The sequence below is a fragment of the Planococcus citri genome, chromosome 2 (genome assembly GCF_950023065.1).
Source record: "Planococcus citri chromosome 2, ihPlaCitr1.1, whole genome shotgun sequence".
NCBI classification, from domain to species: domain Eukaryota; kingdom Metazoa; phylum Arthropoda; class Insecta; order Hemiptera; family Pseudococcidae; genus Planococcus; species Planococcus citri.
In genome coordinates this window covers 71,056,093-71,078,490 of record NC_088678.1, presented here as the reverse complement: position 1 = coordinate 71,078,490, position 22,398 = coordinate 71,056,093, and the positions used below count along the sequence as shown (strand labels likewise).

Genomic DNA, 22,398 nt, shown 5'->3' with positions numbered 1-22,398 from the left:
TAAGTCCCAAAACTAATATTAATTACCCGAATCCAAATTTCACCATTTCCAGCCATTCTGAAGCCTCCAACGCGATTTTTCAAATTTCTCCAGAATTTTGAATTTGTTCCAGAAGGCGTAAATATGAAGTTGGGCAGCTAAAAATCGAGTTGTATATTTACACTGACCTGTTTAACGAGTTTATTCACATTTGAGCCGATTTTGAGAGTGACACCTCAAAAGTGGTTTTTTGACCTGCAGCTTTTTTCAAAATTATAAAATCCAAAAATTCAAAAGTTGACCGTTTGTGAGGAAATTTTTTAAATTTGCACGAATCGCTGTATTTTGTCCATAACTAACCCCCCAAATCAAAATTTCATCATTTCCAGCCATGCTGGAGCCTCCAGCGCGATTTTCAATTTCTCCAGAAGGCGTGAATATGAAGTTGGGCAGCTAAAAATCGAGTTACTGATAATATACCAATTTTAGCCCCCTATCTTCATCCAAGTCTTTTATTTTTTGATTGCGTTTTTCGACTTTGAGGGCTTCATGTAAAGACCCCTATGTTATTTGAGAGACCAGGCCACCAGGCGAAAGTTTTTCTTGAAAATGTGTTTTCTTGGAAAGATTCTGCCCATAAATGGAAAATTTTCCAAAAATCTCTACAGACATCAATTTTCTATCTTTTTTTTTTTATTTTTTCCGAATGGAAGGGGGGACTCCTTACAAGACAGGCAGCATCATTTGGGTCCAACGAATGTTTTTCTATGAAGATAGTGTTATGTTTATGTAGAACAATTCTAATGTGAAAATGAGATATTTTCAAAAAATTTCACCTGATTTTGATTCGTTCTTATTTTTAAAATGTATTTTTACAACTTTTGGAGGTTCTACTGGGGGGGGGGCTGATATGGTTTGAAGGCCCCGGGGGGGGGTTCTTGAAAAAGGGATTATTTAGGAAAATTCAGACGCACAAACAAATAATTTTCCTATATTGAATTTTGTCATTTTTTCATCTGGGGGTACATTGAGGAGGGGGGAGAAGGTCTATCGGCACCATTTTTTTTTGCAGGTACGAAAAAAATTAAAAATAATTTTCTCATCGGAGATAACCATTTGAGGGGAGGGGGTGGAAAATTCCAGCTTTGCAAACTCAAGTATTTACTTTTACACTCTATTCCATATCAACTAGACAAAAAAATGTGTTTGGCGATCCTAAGAAATAATTTCTAATCAATTCATCAAGAAAGTTACCTTTGAAATCTCCTCAAGTCATGTCTGTCGTCATGTCTTTCGATTTCACCAATTTTTCTTATAACAATCAAGTGTCTAACAAATTTTTTAAAGTGAAAAAACACGATTTTGGCAGGACATTTTTAAAACACTTGACCGCTCATCATTTTTTAAAGGGGGGGGGAGGGAGGGAGGGGTGGATCACATTTTACAGACCAATGCTCAGAGTTTCTCAAATTCTAATGTTTTTGGGTATTCCTAGAATCTTTCGAGAAGCAGATGGACATGCCTAAAAAAAATCCATTTTTACTGTTACAAATTTTCGATGGCAGACCATTTTGCAAGCACTTTGTTTTAGGGGGGGGGGTCAAAATTTCACACATCATGCAATCGGATATTCCGAGATGAATTCGAAAGAAGATGGTGTTCATAATCTTCATCATTCCAAATTTAGTTCTTCAAATTTTTACATTTTGTAGAGCGTTTTCAACGAAATGTTCATCATACTCTTTCAACGTGAGTATTTTTGTTCTAAAACACAAGGTGTTCAATAAATTTTCTAAACCCAAATGCAGTACTTTGGCATGATTTTGGACATAATCTTTTCTCCTAGCTAACAGAGCACTATACTAAGAAAGAACATATTTGACTTCCTTTCTCCTCTGCAATTTGAAAAAATAAAAATAATTGTAAGTTTTCGAATTTTTTGCTTTTGAAATTTACAAGAAAAAAAAACAGCGCAGATGCAAATATTTCCAAGAAAATTATATGTACCACTCAATGAAAAAGAAATTTCAAATTGAACGATTTTTTTTCGTTACTGAAGCATATAAGTAAACAAAATAATTTTTAAAAAAAAATTTCATAAGATGACTAAATCTCTAGGGGTGACAAAGCTTTAACAGTGGGAGGGGGTGTGACATACATTTTTTTCAACTTTTTGCACCATATTTTCTCAACCAATTAGTTAAGGCAGTTCAAACGATTTCTTTTTTGTGGAGGAGGTTGAAAATAAAACTGCCGAATAGTTTTCAATTTTCAATTTTCAAAAGCGATGGTTTCATTCCAAAAGTTTTTTTTCTATTGATTTGGTCACGTTTCTAGAATTTCTTATAGTTAATTTTTCATTAAAAAATTAATACCAGCCCGAGCGAAGAGAAAGCAAACGCTTTGAAAAATGGTAGGATACGAAATAAACCATTCAAAGCTTCATTAAAAACAAAAACAAAAAAAAACAGTGCCTACTCATTGATCAAAAGCAGAACTTGAAGGATTAGCAGGACTGTTAGATACCCTCAAACGTCTACTCACCCGTAACAAATAAAACTGACTTTATACAGTTTTTTCCAGACCTTTCGGAGGGTGAGTGGGAGAGGGTCGTTAATTCTTGCAATATCCGACCCCTCAATACTCAATTCCTGTCGGTTCAACTCCGCCGTATTCAGCTCACTTTCAGAACTGATTCCAGCAATCGAAAGTAAGTTAAAATTTGATTGAAAAACATTGATAAAATATTTTAAAAATTTAAAGTTAAGGTTTTCAATTGAAAGCTCGCATTTCAAAATCGAGCAATCTACAATCTAAAATTTTTTTGAAAAATCAGCATTGATGTAGGTAATATTAGGCGTTGATTTGAAATATTGAATTTTCAAAATAGAAACTTTCGATGGAAGGGGAGATCCACCCCCCACCATTGAGGGCAAGTTTTTAAAAAAATGTAAAACTCGTGTGGTATATCGAGTACTATGCTTTAGAAGATGCCAGACACGAATATGAACTTATTTTTTCAATCCCGACCTTTCCACACCCTCAAGTCCTCTTTTATTGAGGTAAAACCCCGAGCATTTTTCAAATCTTACGAACACTCACGACTTCAATTTTACTCAATCAGCCATCCAAAACAAAAAAAATTACCCTTCAATCAATTCGAATAACAACTACAACCTAATTTATACGATCAAATTGGTACAGTTAATAGTCTACGTTAATAGCTATTGAAAAATTTATCACTTATTTACCCTAAACTTTGATATTAAAAAGTCCGGGTTATAAAATTTTCAAGACTTTCGGTATTTCGAGAAAGTACACTAATCAATAAATGGGCGTGCGAAAAAAAATAAAATCACAAAATTTTCCTTACTAAACATCGCGATGAAAAAAAAAACACAACTATTATCTCTTCTCTTTCATCTTTCCCTTTAATTCGAATTTTCCCACCAAAACTCGACTCAAACAAGGTCATAACATCCAGTACCGCATCCACTCGTTGTTGTGAAAACCCTCGAAAAACTCCACCGCTGCCGATAACATTCTTGAAATCGTACCGCTGAGACAATTTTACGCAAAAACACTGCAGACAAAAAGGATCGGTAACCGCGACAAATCCCTCGAAAAACCCACGTAACAACTTCATTACGGTAGTACGTAACAATCGGCGCGAAAAATCTACAGTTTTCTTGGCGAGAGGCGACTTATCTCGAGCGATGAAATTTCATCTAGAATAGACCGCCGCAAGCCGCAGATCAGATAAAAACACAAGTGAAATTTTCTCTTACCTCATCGTAAAATTCCAATTCTGGTAGCTTTCCTTCTGGTAACGTTTTGCAAAAATCTTTAAACAACAGGTATCCTGTGAACATACGACAAAAAAATACAACATCGTTATTAAAACTTTAACGCTGTGATAACGAAAATGAGAATAAAAAAATATCCTCGAGTACGTGTATGTGGGAAAAAAGGCTGAAACCCAGACACATAAAACGTGTATACGAATCAGCTAGTTAGCGTAATTACGATAAATTAGGTCAACAACTGGCACAAAAGGTACTTTAAAAAGCGCTCTTTTTCGTCGAAAGTATAGTGGCATGGCAGAGGAAACCCTCATTCGTTCAACTTCGATACTAAAACTTTTCAAAAGAGACTCGAGTATTCATTTCTCTGTATCCAACTCGTATGTATTATTTTTAAAAAGCATACACAGGAAGATTCTCTCTTATGTACTGTTCGTCCAAGTGTCTCGAGCAGTTCGAAATAAATTAGTTTTAGCGAAGAATGTCGTGAAAATCATTTAATTTTAAAGCTACGAAAAAGTCGAGAGGAGTTCAAAAGACGTCAAACTGCCCGAAAACTCCATCTAGAGAGCACTCCGAGTCGAAACTCCAAAAAGGAAGATCCAGACTGCTCAACAAATTTACAAAATGAATTTCAGCTCTCTGTGGATCTTGAAGGGTCTGAGATCCGATGGCATAGTCCGGCATATGACAAGGAGTAATTGCACCCCCCCCCCGCCGATCCTCCGGGACAATTTTTTTCTCAAAGGGGACATCCTAAGGAACATTTTAAAGCAAACTTGCCAAAAAAAAAGTTGGCCTTACTTACAAAATGGCTGCCATTTTGATTGACAGGTCAGCCGAAATCGCAGATTTTGCGTTTTAACATAGGACTTGCACGAACTTTTTCAAACTTTACAAAGGTAGATCGAAAGATCATGCAAAAATGTATCACATGTCAAAATTTCAAGTGCTAAAGTGCGTTTTTCGATTTTTGGTGAATTTTTGAAAATCGAATTTAGGCCAAAAATGAGGGAAAAAATCAAAATTTTACCAAATTGACCAAGAAAGCTGAAATTTGGGATGTACCCTATTTTCGACATGCCAAATCGATTGAAAACGGTTTCAACCCGTTTTGAGCAGTTCTGGAGCCTCCAGCAGATTTTTGAAACTTTAAATTTTCACAAAATTCTATCAAATGGAGATGGAAAGCTGAAATTTACTCTACACTTCAATTTTAACACCCTCTGAAGACGACTTCAGGTGGGTTCAAGTCATTTTAGGGTCTCCAGCGACTTTTTTGAAAATTACTGGAGCCTCCAGTAGATTTGTGGAACTTGAAATTTCCCTAACATTAATTTATCAAATGGAGTTGGCAAGCTGAAATTTACTTCGCAGACTACATGGTGGTTTCAAATGGTTTTGAAGCTTCCAGCCACTTTTAGGAAATTTCAATTTTCCAAAAAAACGTCATACAACCTTTCAAAAAGTTGCTGGAGGCTCCAAAACGACTTGAAATTCACCAGCAGTCAACTTCGTAGCGTATTGAAATTAGTTTGCAGAATGAATTTCGACTCTCCATCTTAGTTTGATGATATTTTGAGGGAATTTCAAGTTTCAAAAATCTACTGGAGGCTCCAGTAATTTTCAAAAAAGTCGCTGGAGGCCCTAAAATGATGAACCCACCTGAAGTCGTCTTCAGAGGGTGTTAAAATTGGAGTGTAGAGTAAATTTCAGATTTCCGTCTCCATTTGATGAAATTTTGTGAAAATTTAAAGTTTCAAAAATCTGCTGGAGGCTTTAGGAATTTTCAAAAAGTCGCTGGAGGATCCAAAACGACTTGAAATTTACCTGCAGTACTTCGTAGCATATTGAAATTAGTTTTTAGAATAAATTTTAGCTTAACAACTCCAATTTGATAGAATTTTGTGAAAATTTAAAGTTTCAAAAATCTGCTGGAGGCTCCAGAACTGCTCAAAACGGGTTGAAACCGTTTTCAATCGATTTGGCATGTCGAAAATAGGGTACATCCCAAATTTCAGCTTTCTTGGTCAATTTGGTAAAATTTTGATTTTTTCCCTCATTTTTGGCCTAAATTCGATTTTCAAAAATTCACCAAAAATCGAAAAACGCACTTTAGCACTTGAAATTTTGACATGTGATACATTTTTGCATGATCTTTCGATCTACCTTTGTAAAGTTTGAAAAAGTTCGTGCAAGTCCTATGTTAAAACGCAAAATCTGCGATTTCGGCTGACCTGTCAATCAAAATGGCAGCCATTTTGTAAGTAAGGCCAACTTTTTTTTTGGCAAGTTTGCTTTAAAATGTTCCTTAGGATGTCCCCTTTGAGAAAAAAATTGTCCCGGAGGATCGGCGGGGGGGGGCAATTACTCCTATTGTCATATGCCGGACTATCAGCTTTCATGCCTGTTCCGATCTTTTCCCACCATTTTCACTCCTCTCAATCCTCTTATTTGTTCATCTAAAGTTAGATGTATGATATTCTGCTCCTTTTTTTTTTAATACATAAAAAATCAGGCTAAAAACTTCTCACATAACTCTACAACATTTGTTCCATCTTTGTCTCTTTCCGTATAAAAACTTATACCACATTTGGCGCCCTTCTCCCCCTACTTCTAAAACAAATAAGAACTCGGATTGCACATACTTATAGCACACAGACCATACGTTCTCGGCTGCATCTAGCACCGCTGAGACTATCTGAGAAAGTCAGAAATTGGGTCACATATCGCGTAAAGAAAAAAAAATTAAAAGTCTCTCTCATTCCATCAGCCGGATGGCGATATCGGTACCGAGTAAAAGGAAGAGACAGAGAGCAGAGACGGTCGCATGATTCGGGGGACCGGAGCTCTGCTAATATCAATTCCCCGGAGGTGGCGCGATGATAAGGGTAAAAAATACCGTTAATTTCGTTATCGAGTTATCTCATCTCATTCTGTTCGCAGACGACGTTAATTTCTGGAGCCGTGACGCGCTTCAGGGCCCGGGCTCCGAAGCGATGATACTTTTTTACATCAATTAAAACCATCCTCGTGCCCCCTCCTGCCCCTTTAGCCGAGCTTACAACGACGATGAGAAGTTAGTCGAAACAACAACGTATATCTATAGACTACATCTACGCGGATTGTATAACTTTTCAAATAATTCAACATCGTAGTTTCCTTTATCTCGGGTACCAATCGTTCTCCTTTAATGTTTAGCAACATTGACCAAAATAAATTCAGGAAAAAAAAAGCAGACAAAAAATATTCTCGCGCAGAAGGTTGCTCGGGTCTTTTTATATCTCCGTTTTAATCGTCCTTATTTCCGCGCTTTTGTGAGAATTTCGGATACGGAGGACGGTACGTGAGAATGCGAAATGACCGAATTAGAGGTATAATTCTGTTCCAGTTGATCTCAGCTATAACGAGAAAACAAATCCTTTATTAATATTATCGCCACACAAAAATGATTCTTACTCGGGTTGTGGTTTTCATTTTGAAATTTCCAGTTTTAATTGATTTTTATTCTCGTATCGCGGATGCGGATGGTCAACTTCTTGATAATGGAAAAGTGGAAAAAACTTATCCAACATATTTTATAGCCTTATTTTTATCGCTGCAAAAAAGTTTTTCACCGATTTTACTTAAATTCGACTTGGTTCGGCGTCAATCGCCAGGATTTTAGTCTCGCAAAAACCAATAAAACTTGGAATTTTTAAGCTTTCATGAAAATTTCCCATTTTAACAGGAGAGACGATGGGTGGACAGTTGTGAACGATAGAGATTCCAGACAAGGTCAAAAATACGTGAAGTAGGTACTATAAAAAAGTATAAAAAACAATGAATGAAAAATATTCAAATCGTACATAGATACGCTTGCTTTATAAGCTCATCTTCCAGAATTTTTGAATCATCTTTTATTTGCTGAAATTGTCTTCAACTACAGCAAGTACTATCATAAAGACTAGTTTACCCAACAAATCCTTCAAGCTTTTTGCATTTTTTTTCATTTTTCAGGGTTTCTGAGTATCAAAAAAGCTCAAATTTCAATAATTTTTCTTGAATTTTTTTTCAGACTGTTTTTGGTTTTTTTCTTCATGATTGTATTTCCGACTAAAAAAAACATTATTTCAAAATGATAACATTGATAACAAATATTATTGTCATTAAAAAAATACCTATATATATATTTTTTTCAATATTATTTTTAATTTTGGGAAAATTATCAACGTAAATCAGAGGTCAAATGAAGTTCAGAGGTCTAGTAAAAAATCATATGATTTATCGTCCTATGAAGGTTCTAGAAAATAATGGGGGGGGGGGGGAGGCGGAGGAATACAATTTTTACAAACTTGGCAATTTTTTGAAAAACTTTCAGTTTTAGAATACTTCTTCATTCTGTAACCTTTCCTTCATTTTTTTTTTCAATTGAAAAAATATGAAAATTTGGAGTATTTAACAAGTTGATTTTTACTAATTCGAGGTTCCTAAGTTCGAACTTATGTGTAGTTTATGGCATTTTACCACTTGAATAAGTTATCTAAAAGTGCAGAAAAATTACAAGTTCCAAAAAATCTAGCAAGGAAATTTTCCTAAGCGTCCGCCTTCGATTTGAACCAGTAGCGTAACTTGACACCCCTTCGGGAGGGGGGGGGGGTTAAGATATCACATTGAGCAAAAAATTCATTTTTTCGGGGTTTCACCCCCCCCTCGTATTTACGCCGCTGATTTGAACGAGTTTGCGATTTTTGGAAAGAACATGGTCTGAAAAAACGCCCAAGTTAATTTTTTCAATTTTTGGGAAATTTTAAAAATTTTAAAAATTGACAATTTTGTTGATCAACTTTTTATTAAAATAACCATTCAAAAAAATAATGGAAATCTGTCCAGAAACTAACACCGACTCCCCCCAACCGATTTACAACATCATCGGTCATTCTGAAACCTCCAGTGCCATTTTAGATTTCTCCAGAATGCATGTAAATTGAATAGCTATAGGTTAAGAAAGCTACAGCCCGATTTTTAGCTGCCGAAATTAATTTTCGCGCCTTCTGGAGAAATTGAAAATCGTACTGGAGGCTCCAGAATGTCGCGAAGTGGTAAAAATTTGGATTCCTGGAGTTGGAAATCGACTCAAATGAGGATGGATCGTTTTAAAACATTAAAAAATGAGCCATAACTCGATTTCTATAGCTGCCCAAATTCATTCTCACGCTTCCTGGAGAAATTTTAAAATTCTGGAGCAATCGAAAATCGCGCTGGAGGTCCCAGAATGACTGGAAATGGTGAAATTTTGATTCAGTAGAGTTGATATTTGTTTTAGGAGTAATTTTCTCTTCAGACGGGAAGTAGTCAAAAAATCAAGCGTCTCTTTCGCGAGAAAATTTTCAAAATTTGCAAAAAATCGCTGTCTTGTCCAGAATTACCCCCCTCCCCACCTGAGTCTAAATTTCCCCGTTTCCGGTCATTTTGGAGCCTATATAGAACCATTTTAAAAATTCTGGAGAAATTGAAAATCGCGCTGGAGACTCCAGACTGGTCAGAAGCAGTGAAATTTAGATGAGGGGGGGGGGAATCTTAGTTTCAGGACTTATTTTGATCATTTTTACTGATCAAGTACGCACTTGGAAATAAACAAAAACAAATCACTAAAATGACCAATTTTTGAAATTCCAAAAATTTTGGTTATGGAAGCTTTACACACCACGCTATTTTCAAAAATCGTGGTCCCGTTTCAATCAGATGAGGACTTTCGGGGGATTCCCTTGTAAGTCAAAAAAGCATTTCTGGTAAATTTTTAAAAATCAACTTTGGGTAAAAAAAAATAAAATTCAACGAATTGAGCTAGAAAGTTTAAATTTGGCATATAGCTTATTTTTGAACACAAAAATTGATTGAAAACGATTTCCAGCTTTTTTTTGAACAGTTCAAAATCCTGCAGCAATAATTTTTGTAAATAACTAATAGAAAAACAATTTCCACAAAATTACACCTAATCAGGTTAGAATATGAAAATATGATGAGTACACCAATACATTAAAGTTTCAAGCTTGCAGATCAGCTGGAGACAGTTTCGAGTCACCTTGGAGCCACCAGCAACATTTTTCGAATTCTGAATCCCCCCCCCCCAAGCAAAGGTTCATTTGGCTAAATTTTGTTGGAAAACTGATATTTTCAAAGTTTCCCTGAAAGCTCAAAGACGACTCGGAATCATCTTAGTCGATCTGTGAGGCTGAAAATGTGATATTTATATCAAATTCTAGCTCCCCAACTTGATTCGAAATAATTTTGGGAAAATTTTCAATTTTGAAAAATTTGTCGAAGGCTTCGATACCTACTTTCCAAAATTGCTCAAGCCAGCTTCTAATCAATTTAGTACGTCAAAGCTAATATCACAATTGAGCAAAGTTTCCACAAGTAACGTTTACGATAGATCAACACAAATTTTCTCTATTCAGCGTTCTGCTCCGTTCCGAAGACGTCAGCATAATTATCTGCAACGTATTCCAACGCCTGCAGTATTGCAGATAGGCAAAATTTTCAAGCAACGTTTTGTACAAATCTAATCAAACGTTATCGAAAGGGTTATATAAGCTAATTTCGCTTATACAGCATATCGAATACCTATGCCGGAATCTCGAGAGGTTTATTCGATAAACCACGAATAATGTACCTGGTAAACCTACATCATCGTTGAAAATACCCCACTCTGTGAGAACACGATGGTAAATTTTCACAATCGCCTTCTCTTTCGATGTTTTCTTCGTTCATGGTAAAACAATTCGTTAAGGAAACGCTTGGTTTTCGGGCACAGATACGTAATTATTACAGGATGTTTTAAAAATCAAATGGCGAAAACAACTGTTGTTTTGAGTGAATTTGTACACAACGCTATGGTGTCTTTGTGAAACACCCTACAACAGTGGAGACCTTTCTTCAAAGCTCCACAACACATAGGCTAAATATACGCTGTTAACACGCGAATTTCAGATTAATAGATGTAAATTTCGGGCATTGGCTGGAACAAAAGGCCTGCTTAGAGGTGGAGTAAGGGCATCGGAAGGGAAAATGGGACGAGAGCACCTTTAGCTATATACGTACGACGAGGACGTTTGTAAACAGGCGAACACATACGCACGAATTTAAATACTCTCTATACACAGGCGACGAGCTAGAAAAGCGGAGAAATTCGGCTTAATTTTCGAAAACCTCGCTGGCGTATAAGACGAGCGATGAAGAAGGTGGGCCCGGAGACTCAGCCGAGCCGCCGGGGAAAGCGAACTCAGCCTGGCGAGAAATAAAGGGCTAAATACTATACGCTCGACAAATCACCTCCGTGGCAAGTTTTCCATCATCGTGTACAAAACGGTGAAAACGCCAACTTATAACACACTGCGATGTACACAGATAAGACAATAAACGCGCCGTGCACGTCGCTGTCGCCGTCGCCGCCTGCGCCTTTTAAAACTAGGTCAAATTTTAGTCGAGTAGGAAAAGCCTCCTCCGTTCCGTTGCAAAACGGATTAATTTAATTTTCATTTACGTTCGTTCAACAAGTTATTACAATGCAGATCGTTAGCGTATTTCGACTAAATGGCGAATAATAAATAACAGCCTGAAATTATTACCCCGACGTCGCTTTCCCATCAGCCCCCTGGGCTTCCTCCGGCTCATCGACACCACGACGGCCAGCATGTAGTGTACGCGTTCTCTCCATTATGACCAGATGCTGTGTGGACGCCTCCTGCACCGCTTGATCTACGTACTAAACGAGTAGATATAGTGCTTTTATCTCTGTCCCACTCTTGTCTGTCTTTCGCCGCTCTCGCTTTTTTAAAAAAACCCATTATGGTCGACTCTTCCTCCTAAGCTGCGCCTCGAGCTGCCGACAAATTAATACTCTTATCGTAAACTCCACTACGGCGAAAGCACTCCACCATCTCCGCCGCGACCGCGCCGATGTGCATTATTTCGCGGCTATTCTCATTGATGAAGGCGTTATTTTACTATACGATACGAGCTTCGACTTTCCATAATATTTTACGTACACTCCACTCTCGCTTCTCTCTGTGGATCTCGAATCGAAAGATACCAACAAGATCGTCCCTCTACGTTTGCTTGGTTTCGCGAGTTGAACGATAGTGTCGAGGGAAAATTGAAATCCCCGTTTAGCCATTGAGGTATTTTCATTAAAACACCTTTGGGTACCACGTCGATACCTACTGGTTTTCCTTCGAAATCGTTATCTATACCCAATTTCAACAATTCGCTGAATTCATCTAATTCTGTGTAGTTGAAAAATCACACAATCAGGGGTAAAAATTTTAGGAAAAAACGACGGAAACTCAAGAAAAAATTCACGGAAAAAGTGAAAGAGAAATCCTGCCTCGTTCTTCAATTACCTGCTAAAGACATTATACTAGCTAAATATTTCAAATTTCAGACTTTTTTTTCACAAAATGAGATGTTTTGGAATCAAGTGGTTCCATGGAAAAAGGGCCTAAGTCAATTTTTTTTGGTTTTCCGATTTTCACAATTCTGAATACATACATTTAAAATTATTTTTATCAATAATTCCACCATACTCAGTGATATTGAAGCGTTCTTCCATGAAAAAAAACGTATTGGAAAATGTTTGCTGATGGAAAAAAATTTCAAAAAAAAAATATTGACCAAGGCCCCTTTTCCATGGAACCTCTCAATCTATTGTATCAATAGAAGAAGCCATCTGGTTTTTAGCCTTGAAATAGTTTTTGAGTGGGCAAAGGGGAAATTTAAAAACGACCCCAAAATACCCAACAACGTAAATTATAGGAGCTGGAATTCATTTCTCAGTTTTGGCGGATTTTTGACATTTCAAACTTGCCTCATTTCTTATGGAAGAGGATGAGAACCTTTTGAACTGGCACTCTCCGATTTGAACAAAACCAAGTTAGATCGAGAATGCATGTTTTAAAACCCCCACAGCCAAAATTTCAGGCCCTAAAGTTCGTTTTTGGATTTTTGGAGCAATTTTTGAGTAATTTTCAAACTTTTAGCTAAGTATAAACTTTTTTGATCAAAGTGAACTAATTTTAATAATTTCATCAATTGAACACTCACACATCAACAACTAGTATTTTAGGGCCATTCTGAAGCTTCCGGCGATTTTTCGAATTTCTACAAACATTTCGAGTTGCTGTGGATGAGTCAAAAATCAATTTCAAAACAAATAATTTTGGTTGGCGTTTATTGAGCATACTCTCGACTATTTTACGTAAATATCACGAAATTCCCAGAATGCCTCATCAAAAGTGAATTTTTGGCCAATTTTTAGACGAATTCCAGAAAAAATGAACAAAACATTTTTTTTAAAAGGTACATAACGAGCTATTTTTCGGGTAAAAATTTATTCTGGCGTGTTTACATAACCAAACGACTGGAAAACAATCAAAATGTGATCTTTAGGAGTCTCCAGCAAGTTTCAAAATTTCACCAGAAATTTAAAATCGTCCTCTAGAGACCAAAAAATTCAAATTGCGATTGTTTACGGATCGAGCCGATCAAATTTCGTGGCTCTTAAGTTTATTTTTGTTCTCTCTAGAGTCCAGAGCGATTTGAAATTTCTGCAGTAAATTGAAAAATCGCTGAAGATTCCAGAAAAGCCCAAAACTACTAATCGTGGATGAATGGGAGTTGAAATGAAGAAGGAAGAACCATGATAAATGAATAAAAAGTGATTTCCTTTGCTCAAAAAATTTATATTTCATGAGCAAGTTTAAAAATGGTCAATCCTAAAAACAGCCTTTTTGAATTTTCTAAATTTTCAAAAATTCGCCAAAAATCCAAAAATGAACAGCTTTAAGACTTAATTGGTTTAAACTCTATTTTTGACCTCCCGAGTACATTGGTGATGGTTTTGATTCTCCGGTTTTCGAAAAAAATACCAAGTAGGGTAAAAAGGATACTTAATAGATGGAAACAAATTTGGATTTGAACTGCCACAAACGGATTTTGAAAAAATATCATGGGTCTAAATCGATTAAAAAGGGTCACAAATACAATAAATCTGAATCAATTTTGAAAATTAGAGAACCTAAAAATTTGCTGGGGATTCCAGAAGGACTCGAAACAATCACCAATCGATTCGGGAGCCCGAAAATTAGGATACAGCAGTGTCAAATTTCAGCTTTTTTGTTAATTTCATCAAATTTTGATTTTTTGCGCCAGCCACTCTGACTTTTGAGAACCTGGGAAAAAAATTCACTCCACTTTCTGGTGTTATGTCAGATTTTCAAGAATTTGAAAAAAAAAAAATGTATCGACTTTTAGAGATGCTGACTTTTGAAGGTGCGAGAGGTTGACTTTTGAAAACGAAAAAAAAAGTAATTTTTCTGACATTATGTGTGATTTTTAAAAACGATGAATTAATCTTGTTGATTTTCTGACGTAATGACAGAAATTTGACCATTTTTTTTGTTTCATTTTCAAAAGTCAGTCTCTGAAACCGCAACGTTTGATCGTAAAATAAAATCAAAGAATTACCAAAATTACACCTATCAAACTTTTAAAACTGATTTTCTGATATTTTCCACACTTTTTTTTTTAAATTTGTAATTTCTAAACACCAAGTCAACTTAAGCAAAAAACATATCCATGATTTAAAACTTTCCTTGGAGAGGAGACTTTACATTCATTTTCATCTGGAATGGGCTAAAAATCTGGCATTTCAAAAAAATCACCACAAACCGTGAAATGAATTTCAGCAACTTGCGTGGTCATGAATTTGCGCTAATGATGCATTTGTGGGTCCTCATTATTGGTACCTGCTTAACATCCCTATCTGAAAAATCCAATCTTCTATTTCTTCCTCTTTTTATATGTAAAAATACATGGGAAGAAGCAAATTTTTTTTTTTTAAATTCAAATGTACCTCGTGATGTATTTATGGACATGCTCTTCAAAGTGATAAGTCCTAATCTCGATTCATTCTTCGATTTGAGCCAACATAAGAACCATCAGTTTTGAGATGAAATCTTCAAAAATTTTAACAATACCTACTTTCTAAAACTCTTTGATTCCGAAAAAACGAATTTTTGTATTTTTTAAAGACCCCCTAATCTTCTTTTCCGCAGTTCGACTAATTCTCGAAAATTTCATTCGAGAAAAAAAGCTGAATCATAAAATTTTCAGAGTTGGCAAACAGAGGGCCATCTGGCACTATTTTGAAAACAGTCTTTTTATACGATGTAATTCAATCAGATTGAAACTTTGCATGAATGAATAATTTTTGCCAAAGTAGATTACTCTCTCTTTATAGCCTTCAATCCCTTAAAACAAGTGCTTTTCAACAATTTCAGTTTGACTAATGTGAACATAATCTCAAATAGATATAATTGAATTTAAAAAAATAATAAAATAAAATAACACAAAAAATCACCAACTTCTTAAAATTATGAAACTTGATGGGTTATAGTTTTAAATTTCATTTTGATCTTGGAGCTCTGATTCACAAAAAGTGACTTAAGGCTCATTTATAATAGTAATAGAAAAAATAAATGAAAAAGTTGAATCTGTGGTTTTCAAAAGTACCATTTATACTGGTAATTGAAATTCTCCTATTACAAACCATAGATTCAAGTTTTTCATTTATTTTTTTTGTGAATTTCTATTACCATTATAAATGAGCCTTTAGTTTCTCAATCAAATGACGCCCAGCAGTTCGAATTGAATATTCAAAATGCAACATTCTATCGATCGAAAATCAATCCAATACGAATTCACACGCCCTACTTTATTATTGACCAAAAACCATAATATTGTTCATTTTTTAGGCAGTAAGGTTTTACGTAAGCACGCCTTTTTCGTCATTTCAATTCACACATTATCGCAAATGGCTCTAATTGACATCATACACCACGCAATACATTTTCAATTTCATTCGAGTCTAATATTATTTTTAAAAAACATCGAAAGATACTTCAATACGCATCAGTTCACTTAACCAAACATAAAATCAACACATGAATTTTACAAATCGATAAGTAAACGACCATTTATGTATAGCTCGACGTCATATCTTACACGTCTTATCATATATCGTTCATTTCAGACATTTTTAAAAATAGAAATAGTAGACAAACCGGTCGATAAATTTTTCTTATCAATCCTGGTATACTATACACATTACGAGTTTACACTGCATAATACTCATCGTCATGTCAGAGAAACTACATACGAGTATGGGTTAAGGTAGGTAATAGGTATACAATACCTACACTAATACAGTAACCCACTATACGTTTACGTATATCTATCTAATACCACAACACCAGGTCATATGATGAAGAGGCAGAGGAACTTTATCGCGACTCGACTAACGTCATTACCAGTAATCGGTTAATCTTCAATACCCTACGTAAATTAAGCGGTTAGAAAAGCATCTTTCATCTCACACATTTCGTATAAACGCGATAGAGCGCGAACGATTTATACATACGATGACGTGAAAATGAGAGAAAAAACTCTTTACCGCATTATTCGAAAATCTAATACAGACGAGACGTACCATGACTGCAATGGAGACTCTCAAGTACCAATTTCACCAGCATTGGACGAATTCAATACTAGATATCAATAAATTTCGCTCGTGCTATCAGCACAATCACCTTAGTAGCTAATTAGCGTGAAAAATTAACAACATTACGAGAGATTTACACATTTAAAAATATTTAATCGTATACACGCGTGTTATGTTGACGTAGGTAGGTATTGTAGATACATGAGTTATATTTCTTCCTTAAAAGAGACGAAAAACCTGGGGAAGGCCAACCGAAAAAAAGGAAGAAAGTAGAAGATTTGTGTTGCATTGATAAGAAAGATGGACCCTTACTCGATGGCCAATAAATAACGAGTAAAAGCGAGATAAGAAAGGGTTTAGCACCAGCTGCGATGCTTCTTTGGTCGAATTTCTCAAGCACAACTGAATTCATGGGGGAACAGTCGTCATTCTTTTTGAAAATTGAGGATTTCCTCGAAACCAATCATGTAGATTTACAAAGTGAAATTTAAAAATCCAACAGCACCTAATATTTTCATTCATTCATTCATTTTTAGATTTCGACACTCAACAAAGAGACTTTTGGAAAACTGAAAACTATTTCTGGTTAACTGAATAGTGAACTGAAATACGTATAAAGTAAAAGTTCAGAATTTTTCAAATTTTTCTTCTAAAAATTCAGTTTTATAATTCCATCAAATCGCAAGGGTTGTGGGAGGGAAGAGGGAAGAGGGAGGGGGAAGGAACGTCTTACCCCAGAATTTTGAGTAAATTTGAAATCAGCGTCATAAAAAACATATCCAATGAATACACAATCCCACAGTTTTTGTTTATTTTTTTGTTGGGGGGGGGGGTAAAAATTTTGGAAATTGGTTTTGACGGGCTTCAGAAGTATTTTTATCTCAAAAATAAATTGATTTTCGATATTTGCACTATCAAAAACATGAACGAAACGTCACTCGATTTTTTAAATTTCTTGGATTTTCATGCTAATTTAACCAGTTAAATGGGGAATTGGAGAGGTTGTATCCCAAAAATAAGTTGATATTCGAAATTGCCATCAATGAAAACTTAACAAACGATATATTGCAATACCCACTTATTTTCTATCAATTTTGCCCAAAACTGGGGGGGGGGCGAGGGCCGGACGTCAACCTCCGTGTTTCCTGAATCCGCCCCCCAAGCTATACTCAATGGTTACCTACCGATAAAAAGATGTACTTACTTGGTTTTTCAGATTTTTAAATGAGTCTAAAAAGCTTTTTGTATATTTGAAAATTCAACTTTTAGCAAAAAAATCCAACTTTTCAATTTTTGGGAATTTTTCAAAAAAGTTTCGAATCTATTTTACCCAACAAAGTAGGTATCCCAATCGACAGAGATTTTTTTTGAACCTTACGAAGCTGAATCGAAAAACCATACAAAAATACATCACCACCCACAATTTCGGATCCAAAACCCATTTTCGCGATTTTTAGCGAATTTAGGAAAAATCATTCAAATTTGGGCCACAAATATGACAAAATAAAAATTTCGCAGAATTAACCCAGGAAGCTTAAATTTGGTACCTATACGTACCTAACTTATTTTCGACCTCTCAAATTAATTGAGAACGGTTTCGAACTAAGTACATATTTTGAGCAGTTTTGAAAGCTCCCCCCTCCCTCCCCAGGTTTTTGAAAACTGAAATTTCTACAAAACTTTACCAATTGGTTGAAAGATAAAATTTACAATACTGTACGCTAATTCCAACGTGCTAGGTCGATTGGAAGTATTTTCAAAGCGTTCTGGAGACTCCAGCTATATATTATTTTGAAAATTACAAAAATCATAAAAAGCCATAACAACGATCCAAATTAATTTTAGAAAGTAAAAAAACGAGTTTTGAATTATTCCAAAATGATTTTCTGCCAGTTCGGAACTGAATATTTCTCCAAGGATTTCATGATGGAAAATTTGAAAATTTTAGCTGGAAGCTACAGAACAGCTTGCACCCACCTCTAATTGACCCAGCACATTGAAAAGTGAATTCAAGATTTCTCACTTCATTGAATAAAATTTTGTGGAAATTCCAACTTTCAAAAGTCTCAGAACTGCTTAAAATGATTTGAAACAATTTTCAATCGATTTGACAGGTCAAAAATAGTGTAGATAACCAAATTTGAGCATTTTGGGTTAATTTATTAAAATTCTGATTTTTCCTATTTTTGGCCATTAGATTTTCAATAATTCGCCAAAATTCGAAAAATGCACTTCAGCACCTAAAATTTTGGGTGAAGTGATGTATTTTTGTATGCTCTTTCTATTCAGCTTTGCCAAATTCAAGCCAACTTTGAAATTTCAGGGTACGTATTAACTCAACTTGAAAAGTGGTGAAAGTGGATGTGTGGTAAAAACAATAAAAAAGTAAGGTAGTGAATTCTGTCGAAGTTTTGAGAAAAAAAACGAGAAAACAAAAAAATCCCGAATACGTAAACTATTTTCTAATAAAGTTTTTTTTTTTTTTTTGTAAAGATTCAAAACACAGATTTTTTCCAATTCGAAAATTTGAATTTTTTTGTAAATATTTAACCTTGTTCATCCGGAATATCGACGAATGTGCTTTAAAAAAATTGGCAGAATTAAATCGATCTTAATTTTGACATTGCATACGTAGATTGCTCACAAATACGTAATGATTCGTATCGTATACACTCGTATCTCCCTAAATTATCTTATTTTGCAGTTCCAAAAGTATAATGACGCATCGCATGAGTTATTATCAGGTACATTTTCATGAAAATGAATAGGATTGGGGCTCATTATCGTCGTACAAAGACGTCAGTATACGAGTATGTGTATTTTTTGCAACTCTAATAGTGAATTCGTGGAATTTATCCTTCTTACAATAGTATTGGAACTGAATTGAAACTATCGTCGAATGAGCCATTAATTTGCACAATTTCAAATGCGTTCATTTTCATTTTTAGTTCTTCAGATCATAAGTTCATTTTGAGATCAAAATTTACAGAAATATTTCTTAAAATGTTTAATTGAAAAATAAGTTGTTGAAATTTTCTGCTCCCTTGATAGAATTTAGAAAAATTTCCGATTTCAATTTTGTAATTTCTACCCCCTTTTCTTTTTTATAATTACTGTACAATCTTTATTCTTTACTGCCACTTATGAGTACAACACAGAACTGTTAAATTCGTCATTACTTTCCTCCTTTCAAAATTCCCACTCAAATTGGTTGGCTCGCTCGTGATTTCAATATGAATTTTCCTCTTGGGTCCACGCAGTTTCCGTTTGTTAGCCGAAAACGTAGGTATCCCAGACCCACGTCGCTACACTACTCGTAATAAATATAGGACGAAATATATAGTCTAGAATTTCATAAGGTGCGAAATGAAGCTTATAACGACGGAGGTAAATCTATCCCTTTTTTCATTTAACCACCGCCTCGGTCTCATTTACGTAGCACCACCAGCTAAGCCGAATAGTCCACTTATCAGGTAAAATAATCGTTACACGGTTTCTCTGTGCCGTCCTCCGAGAGCCTCTTCAGTCTTCAGCTCATCATCATCATCCTTCTTATTACTTGAACCACCAACGCCGCCGCCGCCACCGCCGAACAAACGCTCTCGTATAACAATCTGTCATCGCATCTTGAACACGACGTACGGCGGCGGCTCCTTTACCGCATTTTAGCGTCCTTTCATTAAGCTTTGCGTTAATAATCGCGGTGTTTAACGTAGCCATCGCATCGTGTATAACCCTTTCTATTTCCACTTCAAAGTTATACAGCCACACCATCTCACCTATACCTACTCGTACCTACATTGTAGCTATATACCGATAAATATTAGCGTTAATTTATCGATGTTCGAAGGGACACCCTGTATGTACTTTGGGCAGACGTGCCATGTAGGCTGTGTTCGTTTTTCGCTGCAATATATCGTTCTCGTGATATAATTATCGCGAAAACTCGCCTTCGTCGTCGTGGTTGGTCGTTCTATAAAGGATCTAATTTCGTTGACAAATGGTTTTGGTGAGCGGGAAAAAACCGATAGCTCATATTTTGTCCATTATAATATACAACCTGTATTCCTCGCGTATATTCAATGTACGTCGAGTAGAGGGTAAACGAGGAGTAGAGTTGTAGCTCGTGAGGTAGATAAGTTGGCTAAAGTGAAATTTTTCGGGGTAAAGTTTCTGCGCCCGAGTTTTGCTATAGTCGACGACAACGCAGCCTGGCTGCCAAGCAAGCCTTTCGCTGATTTATTAATATCTCGCGGCAGTGTTTGCAGAGTAAGGGCGATATGTCCACGAGCGAGCTTTTCCCAGCAAAATGTGCACGTTCGAGTTTTAAACAGCGATGTATTATCTGTTTTAATATATTTTTTTCTCTCGAATTTATGCGGGTGCTTTTCGTTTTTGGAAAGATTTTCTTCTGCTGGGGAAGTGAAGCTATTGTGGACAGGTATGAGGCGATGTGTCAGTTTTCATTTTACGTGCCCAAACATTCAATTTTTTATAAAAATTGAGCCCGTTTCAAATGGCGCCCAAGTCGGTAATAAAAGCATTACCATCGTGTATACAATTTTCTGCTCAAATTGATGAGTAGAACACGTGGTTTTGATATTTCAAGTCGTATCCGATTCACCCTGTATTTGCAAAATGGCGAGCAAAAAAAAATTGAAAAATTTGAAAATTTGCTACCATATGACGACAGACAATTTCAAAGTCACAAACAATTATTTTTATAAAGAAAAATTCGAAATTTATTCCAATCGCATCAAACAAATTGAAATTATGAAACAAGGAAAGGAACACTTTGGTAACCTTTTGAGCTATTCGTGTGAACCAAAAAAAAAGAAGTCAGACGATCTATTGAAAGCGTTGGGCAAAAAATTGGACTTCAAAAGAACTTTTTTCAAACACTTCACGACGTTTTTTTTGGGATGGCGGGGTGAGGAGGGAGGGGGGTAGGTCAACATTTTGCAGTAATGTTCCATTTTTTCAATATCTTTGGACGTTTCAAGATACGAACCTATGGACTATGGAGTGATCCAGACAATGAAGTTGAAGCGACAAACCATGAGGAGAACAAGTATGAGCCATTCTCTTGGGAAGAGCTAGATGGAGCCTTGAAAAGCTCCAGAAATGGAAAAGCTCCAGGCAGCAATAAGTTACCAACAGACTTTATTCAAGAACGCCACAATAACTGTTAAGAAGAGACCGCTAGCTTTCTACAATAAAATACTATCAGCTGCTGCCATACCCAAAGACTTCCATACTGCAATTGTAATACCCATTTTCAAAAAATGTGACTGAAATGATCCAGGAAACTACCGTGGAATTAGCCTACTAAATGCTGCTTACAAAATACGAGTACATCTTACAAAGATGCTAGCGAGAAGAATCCAGAGCCATGCGGAGCTAATAATATTGGAATGCCAAAATGGATTTTGAAAGGGAAGATCATGCATAGATGAGGTATACGCAACAAAGCTGCTGATGGAGAAGAGATGAGAATATAACCTAGAAACCCACATGTGCTTTGTTGATCTGGAGAAGGTGTACGATTGAGTAAGAAGGAAGAAGTTGTTTGAAATCCTGAGGAAAATCAAAGTTGACGAACAAATAGTACGCTTAATTGGAACCATGTTGAAAGCAAAGAAGATAGGAAGAGGAGTAAGACAGGGATGCCCAATGCCATGTAGTCTGTTCAACATCTACTTCGACAACATTATCCAAGAATGGCTGAAAACCAAGCCAAAAGGGCTAGACATCAATGACACCCATGTCAATACCCTGCTATTTGCTGATGATCAGGTGGTCTTTGCTGACAACAAAGATGACTTGCAGAGAGCGATGCACAACCTTCAGAAAGTAGCTGAGAAAATACGGAATGAGAATCTTGTCGTCAAAAACAAAAGTGATGGCCTTTGAGGGGAAAGAGCCAATACGCAGTAAAATTTTTGTAAATGGACTGCCAGTGGAACAAGTTAAAAGCTTTAAATATCTCGGATGTGAGCTATCATATAAAGGAGAAGTCGACACTCAACTCAAGATCAACAAATTCCTGAGAGTAAGTGAAGCGATAAACTGAAC

The 22,398-nt window shown here is 35.9% G+C and overlaps 1 protein-coding gene across 2 annotated transcripts in view; it reads right to left on the bottom strand.

The window, feature by feature from the left end:
- Nucleotides 1–22,398, bottom strand: part of LOC135837544 (G protein-coupled receptor kinase 1) — a 196,423-nt gene that overhangs the window by 136,824 nt on the left and 37,201 nt on the right. For both annotated transcript variants that reach the window (XR_010557212.1, XM_065352854.1), the window contains exon 3: nucleotides 3,768–3,841. Coding sequence is in view for 1 of the 2 variants with exons in the window: in XM_065352854.1 (XP_065208926.1) it covers nucleotides 3,768–3,841 (74 nt within the window). In the remaining variant the exon portion in view is untranslated. The remainder of the gene's footprint in view (nucleotides 1–3,767; nucleotides 3,842–22,398) is intronic.